The 11,394-nt window shown below is 34.8% G+C and overlaps 1 protein-coding gene across 2 annotated transcripts; it reads right to left on the minus strand.

Annotated features, from left to right (window-relative positions):
- Positions 1-4,170: 4,170 nt before the first annotated feature.
- On the minus strand, positions 4,171-11,175 carry LOC106138975 (syntaxin-12). Of its 2 annotated transcripts, none has more exons than XM_060950035.1 (6): positions 11,047-11,175; positions 10,048-10,278; positions 9,108-9,273; positions 8,176-8,292; positions 7,445-7,583; positions 4,171-6,163 (listed from the first exon to the last, which is right to left on the minus strand). In XM_060950035.1, exons 2-6 carry the CDS (start codon positions 10,269-10,271, stop codon positions 5,988-5,990), a joined length of 822 nt encoding a protein of 273 aa, XP_060806018.1. In that variant the 5' UTR covers positions 10,272-10,278; positions 11,047-11,175; the 3' UTR covers positions 4,171-5,987. The 2 variants fall into 2 exon arrangements, with proteins under 2 accessions (XP_060806018.1, XP_060806017.1); XM_060950034.1 differs by lacking the exon at positions 11,047-11,175 and adding an exon at positions 10,836-10,968.
- Positions 11,176-11,394: the final 219 nt, after the last annotated feature.

Consider the following 11,394-nt stretch of genomic DNA (forward strand, 5'->3'; position numbering starts at 1 on the left):
GTATATCGATTATCCATATCTCTTTGTGATACAAATTTATGTTAAATAATCACCAATTGATATATTTCTTGAGAGGCTTGCAATAAAAAATACACAATTTGGCAACGAGGTAAATAAAGATATGCCAATATTAACTATCAATAATAAAAATGGTTATTTTATGTCCTGTAAAAGAAAAGTGGAGTTGTATTTGATTTGAAATATGATTTATAAGTAGGTACAGTCAACCGCATATCAAATTATTTAGCATGGAACCCTATGGAACCCTATGTCGCGGTAGTAGAGGTGAATTTGCAGTAAATTTGGATAGGTTGATATCCTTAATCAATTTGAGGCAACATCGTTCGTATTGGGAAATGTTTGAAAGATAAAGATTTGGTGCTTAAGTGGCAATAATGATTTGAAGTGTATGTTACTATCACGAGCATTAATATGTACAGTCGCATGTATAGTAACATGCCCCTATCTTAATACAAACAAAAAGAATAGGTCAAGTTTATGTGCAAAATTTATGCTTCGTTGTTATACTGATGCTTGTGAGTGTACAGTAGGCCACGTAGAAAAGTATACAGCCTATAATAAAAAATAATAAACTTTTCTATGCGGTACACTGTACATTATTTTAAGAAGTGTCATTTAGCCATTGGGCGGAACGGATAGAGGCACGGAATTAATAGAAATATCACAAATGAATTGTACTCGTTAAAGTCCTATTTATTTCAACTCTCTAAAAACCCAAAGAGGTTATATAACGGACTGTTAAAGGCGGCCATTTTGTGAACGATATCAAAATGGCGCCCACTTAGATAAGCTAATAATTAAATAAATTACTATCTTATGTTTCGATGTAAAAATTGTAAATAATGTCCACTGTACAATATGCGTCTGTGAATATGATTATTGATAAATAAATTTTAGTTAAGCAATTAATGCATTTTATAAACCAAATCTAACTGAATGTGTGTGAAACAGGAGTTTTTTCAGATTGCAGTACTGTCATTTGACGGATTAATCATTTGAAATGAAATATTATTCCATCATTAAGCCATCCAGCTAAACGTGGTCTTTTCGGGACATCTCTGTCTACCCCGTATGGTAAAAAGACGTCATTTTTGTATGTATGTTTAATTTTATAACAATACTCATCGGGCCATTAAGAAAGTTGGTGGTAAATTAGTTTACGTATCAAACTCGTGAGTTTAAATTTAGTCTGGTTTGAATCTAACTCTGACCAAGTTCCAAAGACTCCTTTTTAACCAACTTCAACAAGGCAGAGGATTTCTTTTAGGCGGTGAAAGTTGTCGCAACTTATTTGAAACCCTAACACGTAAGAGGAATAAGGTTCAATTTATGATAACATTTTTCTATTCTTAAAATAACAGCACTGCTTTTTGAAGTATACCCAAGATTTAGCCTTAAGTTTTTCTATCTACAGTCGTGTACATAAGTGTTTCTTGAAATTAAAATGAATTGAAGAAATTCCATAAATATGCGAATATTTGTTCCCTAATACCTAAGTTAATGTTAACTTGTGAAAGTTATTTCTAAAATCACTTGAATAATTTTTCTTTTTAACGACTTATTTATTTTTAGGCCGTGAGTTTGAAACAGTTTCTCAGCAGTAATATAAAAAAGATTAAAAAAAATACGAAATGTAACCTTTTTCGGCTTTTATCTAACCAAATAATAGGAAAAGAAAAAGGACTTAGACCAACTAAGAAAGATGGATAGACCAATTAAAATAAAATGTTAATAAAAAAAACAAAATCCATTTAATTTCAATTCCAAAACTGATATTGCGAGTGGTACTGGAAAATTATAATAATAACTTGTTCGTTCCTTATAATATAATAAATAAAAAAAGTAATTTAAGAAAAAAGGCGACAATAATCGCATTAAATATAGTTTTGTAAGTTATTCAAAAATTTTACGTTACCACTTTTGATTTGTTTATTAAGAAATGTAAAAAAAATTAAGGTTATGTTTAAATTTGTTGGATCGATTTAGTTGAGTGGTACTCATGGCAATAATATAAGAATTTTGATTTTTAATGTAAATTACTGTTAAATAGACTGAATTATCCAGTCTGACAGCAGTAAAAATGGTTTTATTCAAATCTTAAATTTGTAATTTGCATAGTTTGATTGTAAACCTTTAATTTTGTTCACTTTTTTTGTCATCGAATGCTGCATCTATAACTAATTATAAAAAAGATGAGACACGAAATAATTTCAGGCATTTGACTGTGTATGTCAGGGTCTAAAACCGATATTAAATCAATTAAAATTTCTTAAATGACAGATACTCAAACCATGTCATCAGCATTTATCTAAGCGATATGACTTACATAAGGTTCAATATTCAATAGCCATTTATTTTGTTTCACAGAGTCGTATCGTTTTTTTTGTATTGTAGTATAATAGTTACTTCACCACTGTACTTATTCGGCAGTATTTATGAAATCATTGTATTACATTATGAAATATGTATTACAGTTAATAGAAATATTTGTGATCTGAAACTGTAATCGCCCGTACTTGAATCCGAGATCTCTTTGTGTATGTTCCTTTTAGTGTTCAGTTATAGTATTACCACTTTTTTAAGTTACACCCATGTGCGCCTGCGCATAAGTCAGTAATGTTTGGATTGCGCGAAATTATAAAAAAAATTGTTTATTTATGTACTTTACCAGAATCAAAGATCTTATTATAACTAGGTGTTGAAGTCTCCTTTTAGGCATTTAAAAAATCCTTTGCCAGCAGGATCTTCTCTTCTTTACAGTATAATTATACAGATGATGATTTTTGATTGAGCCAATCACAGCGCGTCATTTGAACCCGCGAACTGAACTGTCCGCTGTTACGAGCGAGACAGCTGCAGACATATTGTTTTTGGATTTTAAGTTTAATGTACTCGTAATAAAATCGTTATTTCAATTGAGTTTGATTAGACGGTAAGTTGAGATATTGCGCGCCGTCAATACTGCCGATGCGACTTATAGAAGTGGGAGTACTGTATTTGGTTAAATCTAAAAATGAATTGGCAAATAAATAGCTGAACGTAGCCTATCAGTCTTTTCGAGACTGTTGGCTCTGTCTTCTTCGCAAGGGATATAGACGTGATTATATGTATGTATGTATAAAAATGAATTTTTAAAGTTGGCGTCCCTGGGCTAAAGATAAGAATGTGGCCCTTTGAACCAGGGACGATGACCTTTTTTGGTCACCAGTATGTTAAATATCCTATAAAAAAAATACATTATGCCAAGTTTCAGACGAGAAAAATTACTCCATCTCCTTCTTATTAGCGTAATTAGAAAGAGACGGAGAGAAAACATAATATGTCTCATTCTAATTGGGCTATTTTAAAAGATATGGAAAGGAAAAATTTCATTTTATGTTCATATGATATTTTTTGATTTGATTAATAAAAAAGTTTAAAGCAGTTGAAATATTTGATTAGTAAGTCGGTCTCTTCTTACATATTTCAGAGCAAAATAAATCTTTGGAAATTTTCTCTACATCATAGCGACCCTTAATTTTGTTTGTGATGTTCACTTTTAGATTTGACAACTTCTAACATTGTGTAACAAAACAATTACCTATTGAAATTGTTTACGAAAGTTATAAAAGTTCATACTTTTTAATAAAGCTTTTTTTTTGTGTAATAATTATTATGTATTGTTTTTTGTTTTGTTATACGATGCCTTGTATGTTCAATGTTTAATTGGTAAATTATTATTTTATGTACCGTAACGATTACGAACGCAATAAAACGATTTTTGAAGGTATGTGTCGTATTTTTTTATATAATTATCATTTTATTATATATTATGTGTTGCCAACTGCAGAACTACAGTTGCAAATAGATCATGTTACTATGGAAAACAATTTGATGATCTGGAAGTAAAATAATTTCTTACCTTGGAAACCGTAAAAGTAGATCAGAGAATTAAATATGCAAACATTTGTACAACCACTTACCTTGAAATCCCAAACGTGACTTTATGTGCGAGTCTCTTATATATATGACTTTGTTTACCCCGTAAGCAATAGAGACGTGATTTGTGTACCTATATAAGAAAATTAAAACACAATTTGGAATGTTTCCATATTTATTAGGAGATAAACATTTACGAGAATCTATATACAAGAATATAAAAATCCTACGTTAACACAAATAACATTATTATATAATCGTCTACATTATAAGGCCTTACACAGCGATTAAATAAATCAAAATCAATTACATATTATTATGTAATACTTTTCCTATAATACAATTAACATAACACAAAGTATACAATAAAATTAAGTAGTATAATTTATTGGGTTTATATTATTAGTTTTAAATCTAAAAATTTCTCAACAGTCTCAAAAGACTTTTTTATAGTGCATTTAAGACCTTTTTTTTTAAAGTTTTTAATTTATATAAATCAAAAGAGAAAAAATATTGCATTTTACGATCCTATAAGTATTATGATGTTATTTTAATACGATAAAATAACACAAAATACATTTCATTAAAAAGAGTACAGTTAAGTTAGGTACTTCAATTCCAAAACATAATCACAGATTTAAGACCATTTTAATTCATTGTTTAAATATTTTTTTCTGTTTTTAGTTAAGAGTATCATTCAACTCTTTTCTAAGTAACATATCTACATACATCAATATAACAACCGATGTGCGAGGGAAAAAAATTTTGAGTAAATCTTCATACATTCAGGCACCTGGATGTATAACCATGATTCAATATAAGTCAGGTTTCCCTGCAAAAGTTGCGGAGGTCAGATGGGAGTCGCTTCGTGTAAAAACCTGACTCGCCCAATCCAGGATCCATGGTCAAAGGCACACCCCGGGCTCCACAGGCTCACGAAAGGAATTTATAAGGCTGAGCTGACTGTAAAGGGGCAGGGACAGCTTTTTGAATTTTTAAATTTTGAATTTGAATTTTGTCCGGCTTCGTCGAACTTTCAAGGACCAAATTTCGAATGTCTTGCAAAGGGGAGATGTTAGGGGCACTTGTAATCTATACTAATATTATAAAGCTGAAGAGTTTGTTTGTTTTACATACATATAATCACGTCTATATCCCTTGCGGGGTAGACAGAGCCAACAGTGTCGAAAAGACTGATAGGCTATGTTCAGCTTTTTGGCTTTAAAATAGAATTGAGATTCAAATAGTGACAGGTTGCTAGCCCATCGCCTAAAAGAAGAATCCCAAGTTTATAAGCCTACCAGTCGCCTTTTACGACATCCATGGGGGCGAGATGGAGTAGTCCTATTCTTTATCTATTGGTGCCGGGAACCACACGGCAGGTTTTGTTTGTTTGAACGCGCTAATCTCAGGAACTACTGGTTCGAATTGAAAAATCGTTTTTGTTTTGAATAGAACATTTATCGAGGAAGGCTTTAGGCTATATAACATCACACGCGGAGCGAAGAAATAATGAAAAATGTGAAAAAAAAAACGGGGAAAATTATTAATCCGTGAGGGCTTCAATGATGCCTAAAATAACTATTCCACGCGGACGAAGTCGCTGGCACAGCTAGTCATCGAATATGCATGAAAAGAGTTACGAGTGTAGAGGAAGCGGGAGAGTTCTGTAAGGAAAATAGCAAGTGGAACTCCATAGTCTCTGCCTACCCCAATGGGAGACACGCATGACGGTACAGTATACATACATACGTATACATACATACATATGGTCACGTCTATATCCCTTGCGGGGTAGACAGAGCCAACAGTCTTGAAAAGACCGAATGACCACGTTCAGCTATTTGGCTTAATGATAGAATTGAGATCCAAATAGTGACAGGTTGCAAACCCATCGCCTAAAAAGGAATCCCAAGTTTGTAAGCCTTTCCCTTAGTCACCTTTTACGACATCCATGGGTAAGAGATGGAGTTGTCCTATTCTTTTTTGTATTGGTGCCGGGAACCACACGGCACTAGACCTGTATGTATGTATGTATGTCATTTCATCTATCTGAAAGTCCTAACGATCCACACGACGAAAATTATAGCTATAATGACGGCAATAATGATCAGTATAAACATCTTCCGCCTGTATCTGCGCTGATACTCGGCCGCTTTGGCCAACTCGTCCGCGCCGGACTCCACACCCGCCGCCGCAGAGGAGATGTGACTCTCGACGGTGTCTGGAAATTGTACATACATACACGGTCACGTCTATATCCCTTGCGGGGTAGACAAGAGCCAAAGTCTTGCAAAGACTAAATGGCCACGTTCCAAGCTATTTGGCTTAATGATAAAATTGAGACATACATACATATAGTCTATATCCCTTGCGGGGTAGACGGAGCCAATAGTCTTGAAAATACTGAATGGCCACGTTCCAAGCTATTTGGCTTAATGATAGAATTGAGACATACATACATATAGTCTATATCCCTTGCGGGGTAGACGGAGCCAACAGTCTTGAAAGACCGATCGGTCAGTTTCAGCCGTTTGGCTTAATGATAGAATTATTATTTTACTATCCATATTAATCCCAAGTTCATAAGCCTATCCCTTAGCCGCCTTTTACGACATCCATCAACGAGATAGTGGTCCAATTCTTTTATTTTATTGGTGCTAGGAATCACATGGAACGACAAATTGTACATACATTTATATAGTGACGTCTATATTCCTTGCGGGGTAGACGGAACCAACAGTCTTGAATTGACTCAAAGCCTACATTCAGTTGTGGGTTTTAATGCAGAAATTAAAATTCAAACAGTGACAGGTCGCTAGTCCAACGCCTAAAAGAATCTTTTCGTAACAAATACATACATACATATAGTCACGTCTATATCCCTTGCGGGGTAGACGGAGTCCATAGCCTTGGAAATACTGATAGGCCACATTAACTGTAAGACGTAATTATAGAATTGAAATTCAAACACTGACTGGTCGCTAGCCCATCGCCTAAAAGAATTTTTACTTAACAAATACACAATATATAAATAAAATAAATATATAGGTACGGGACAAATTACACAGATTGAGTTAGCATCGAAGTAAGTTCGAAACTTGTGTTACGAGAAACTAACTCAACGATACTATGTTTTATAAAAAAAAAATACATCCAAGACGCAGGTCAATCAGAGAAAGTTAGTTTCTCATCATGCCCTGACCGAGATTCAAACCCGGGACCTCCGGTGTCACAGACAAGCGCACTACCGCTGCGCCACAGAGGCCGTCAAATATTTTTTTGTTATTTATTTATGTATTACTAGCGACCCGCCCCGGCTTCGCACGGTTGCAAAATTATAAATGTTATTATACATAAAAACCTTCCTCTTGAATCACTCTACCTGTTACAAAAAACCGCATCAAAATCCGTTGCGTAATTTTAAAGATTTAAGCATACAGACAAACAGACTGAAATAGCGACTTTGTTTTATACTATGTAGTGATATAAAATATGACCTCACCGACAATCTGACCCTGTTCGCTGACCATCTCGGCAAGGTCCTGCATTATCTGTGCCACATCCAGCACATCTGCCTCAATCTTGTTCATATATGCTTCTCTCTCTATCAACATGCTCGTCTCGAACTCTACCAAACGGGCCTGCAAAATAGATATATGATATATATTAGCTGTGCCCGCGACTCCGTCCGTGTGGAATAGTTATTTTGGGCATCATTGAAGCCTGCAAGGGTGAATAATTTTCCCCGTTTTTTTTTTCACATTTTCCATTACTTCTTCGCTCCTAAAAGTTTGTTAAATAGCGTGATGTTATAGAAACCCTTCCTCGATAAATGGTCTATTCAACACAAAAAGAATTTTTCAATTCGAACCTGTAGTTTTTGAGATTGGCTCGCTCGCTCAAACAAACAAACACACTCTTCAGCTTTATAATATTAGTATAATATATACGGGACAAATTACACTGATCGAGTTAGCCTCGAAGTAAGTTCGAGACTTGTGTTACGAGATACTAACTCAACGATACTATATTATATAATAAATACTTATATAGATATACATCCAAGACCCAGGCCAATCGGAGAAAGTTCGTTTCTCGTCATGCCCTGACCGGGATTCGAACCCGGGACCCCCGGTGTCACAGACAAGCGCACTACCGCTGCGCCACAGAGTCCGTCACGAGTATAGATGTTAGTTGGGACACAAAAGATCTCTGGAGCAGAGATTCACAGACCTGCGCCTGCTGATTGTCCACGAGCGCCGCCTCCTCGTCGGCGGGCGGGTCGTGTGGCGCGGCGCTGCGCACGCGCGGCGGCCGCGGCATGTGCGCCGCCATCTTCTCCGATATTTGCTGACAATCAGAGTGTTTATAAACTAGCGGTTCACTCGCGAATTTACACCTGGCGAACTCTATTATTTATGAACAAAACTTTGGGTATCTCAAAAACAAGTTAATAGTCGTTTTTGTTTTACCTGCACCAATAAAAAAAGAGAACGGATGGTCCCATTCTCTTTTTTAATTGGCCTCAGTCTCGTCTCATGGATGTCGTTAAGGCGACTAAGGGATAGGTTTACAAACTTGGAATTCTTTTTTAGGCGACGGACTAACAACGTGTTACTATTTCAATCTCAATTCTACCATGAGGCCAAACAACAGAACATAGCCCTTCAGTAGGTATTTTCAATTAGCTTTGTCTACCCCGCAAGGGATATAGACGTAATTATAATGTAAGCATAATTACCTTCCGTTGGGCGAAGACTAAATTTTCACCTACTCTTCTTTTTGTTTTATATTAATTTATAATAACAAGTAGTAAGGAAGTATGCAGTGATCGTAGCAAATGGAAAGAGGTAGTCTCTGCCTACCCCTCCAGGAAATAGGCGTGATTTTATGTATGTATTCCTTCGCTTCATCCGCATTCATAACTCTCCTCATACAAGCTCGGCGGCTTCGTTTTATGTACGAGTATGTATATATTATATTGTGTGCTAATACTAGAAAAGAGTTTATAATCTACATATATATTATATCACTGAATGTTTTGTCATCGATCAATCGTATTCAGCAGCCAATGAAAAAAGCAAGCGTAAGGTAGAGCTTCTCACAACTGGCGAGAATGTCTCATTGTAATCTACATATTAATTTATACCACTGATGAAACTTACCTTTTGCACGGCAGTGTAATTAGCCAAGGAGTCTCTGAAGGCCTGCGTGAGCCTCTCCACCTGCAGCTTCTGCGGCTTGTCCCCGCGCCGCGCCACCACGCCCAGCCGCTGGATGTCGCGGGCGGTCGCTGACACAGAGGCGTTGACGCTTTGTTGGCTCTCGTGGCTGGAAATTTCCATCACAGATTACGAGACAAGCCATAATTAGAACTGTATTTGCTTGCTGTGTGATGTGTCTGTGAATTCATATAAGAAAGATGTAGGCTCTGCCTACCTCTCCGGGAAAGAGGCGTGATTTTATGTATGTATGTAACAATCTTCTTCCCAAAACATGTGTTTAACTACCTATTCTACCAAAACCATATACACATATCAATTCAATTATAATCATACTTACAGCTGAACAAAACTCTTGGCTCTGTCTACCCCGCAAGGGGTATAGACGTGATCATAAGTATGTATGTGTTATATGTATATTAGTTGAGAATGAGATAGTAGTAATACTCGTATAGTATATTATTAAATCCAATAATTAAAATCTGAAGATACTTTTTATCCCAGTAAAAACTATAATTCCCCTGGGATTTGTGAAAAACCTGTATTAACTTCACTACCTAACTAGTTTAAAAAATTTATATTTTATTACCTAACTAGTTTAAAACATTCCTTATGACAGGAACAGGACACATACATATATATTTCATGTTTACAAATATTCCCCAGAACATACTGTAAAGAAATCACTTCAACCTGAAAATGTGTGTATTAGCCACTTATCAGTAATTGATTGCGTTTTGAAAATGTACAAGGCATTATTTGAGCTTGCGTGAACCACCTTAGGCCTCATCTTGCACCAGGCAGATTGCTGTCAAACACACTCAAATAATTATTTAAAAAAAAAAACACAATATTTGCTTGTAAAAAGAAACAATTAACTTACATTTTGTCCCTCAGCTGCACACTATCATTCGGCCCTCCTATTTGCTTATTCATCTTCTCCAAACTCCGGAGCCCCGCATTAATGGTGGTGACATTCCCCGCTATACTCTCAGTGAGGTTGTACAACTCCGTAGGACTGAAGTCAACAAATCCAACGGCGGGTACGACAGCAGATGTGGAGCCATAATCCTGGCTTGAACCGCTTATTGGATCTTTTTCTGACATCTTGAAACTGGAATAAAGTTTTTTTTTTAATTGATCAACTGTTATGAGACCATGACACTGTATTATAAAACAAGATTAAATATCTTAACAATTTTATGAAGAAAGAAGAAGTTTCTTAAGAAAAAAGTTAATAATTCCTAAAATTAAAATTATTAAGTGTTGTTTGTAATGTCCCTTAATAATGAATAAGTGGAAGGTAGATGTGTCTTTTAAATGAGTACTATAAAAATTATAATTTTTAGTTAATTAAAGTTTCTGATAGAAATATTCTAATAGAAAAAAGGCAATCTTCTGCAAGATTTCAATCTGATCAGATCTGTGGATTACTTACAAAATATTTATTTTTGATAAAATAGATTACTTTTTGCGTAAACAGATTAAATTGAGAAAGCACCAAAAATCTGTAGGAGAGTTTTACAAGAACTTATTTTGACAAAGTTAAATAACACTGTTTGTTTGTTTATCATTACTGAAAACTTGGTGATTCATGCTTTTCATGTCTTTGTCATGGAAAATTAAAACAAAAGGCAAAACTTTTAGCAAGTTGATAATTAAAATGCATACCTTAGAACGATATTAAAAAACTTCTTAGGACGTTTTTTACGTTTATGATTTACGTCGTAGATGAGGAAAGTATAATATTTATTTACATTTGCCAACAAAAATACTACAAGTGCTGATAGCAAGAAGGAATTTGTCGAATTACGTTCCTCGAATAATAAGGAACAGGTTACAAGTAGTGGGCCAGATAAACCGGATAGTTGAATAACTTTACCTTTTAGATGCAACGTAATATGTTTACGTACAACGTTATATCAGGTTTTATTCACTTTTGTAAGAAACACAAGTCGAGACTTGGTTGGAGATTTTGACTGACAGAAGAAATGACGTTTTTATATTTGTACATCCATTGACATTTGCTATAATTCAATGTCATGAGATCAGCTGTCGCATGGAAAGTTTATTTTCTGAATTAATGATATGAAAATTATAAAGAAAACATATCGAAAATAGCATTATGTAGGTAAATAATCAACATGGTATATTTAAACTAAATATGTCTTAATTGTAATAAAATTCATGTTCCTAGTTCTGAACTTTGTTTGACTGCTGGATAGCATAG

Source organism: Amyelois transitella, chromosome 20, assembly GCF_032362555.1.
Source record: "Amyelois transitella isolate CPQ chromosome 20, ilAmyTran1.1, whole genome shotgun sequence".
In the NCBI taxonomy this organism is placed as follows: Eukaryota; Metazoa; Arthropoda; class Insecta; order Lepidoptera; family Pyralidae; genus Amyelois; species Amyelois transitella.

Coding starts and splice junctions, on each gene's coding strand:
- LOC106138975 (XM_060950035.1), bottom strand. CDS start 10,271: ATGTCAGAAAAAGATCCAATAAGCGGTTCAAGCCAGGATTATGGCTCC. Junction 9,274..10,047: donor GTGCAGCTGAGGGACAAAAT/GTAAGTTAATTG, acceptor GGAAATTTCCAG/CCACGAGAGCCAACAAAGCG. Junction 8,293..9,107: donor ATTACACTGCCGTGCAAAAG/GTAAGTTTCATC, acceptor TCTGATTGTCAG/CAAATATCGGAGAAGATGGC.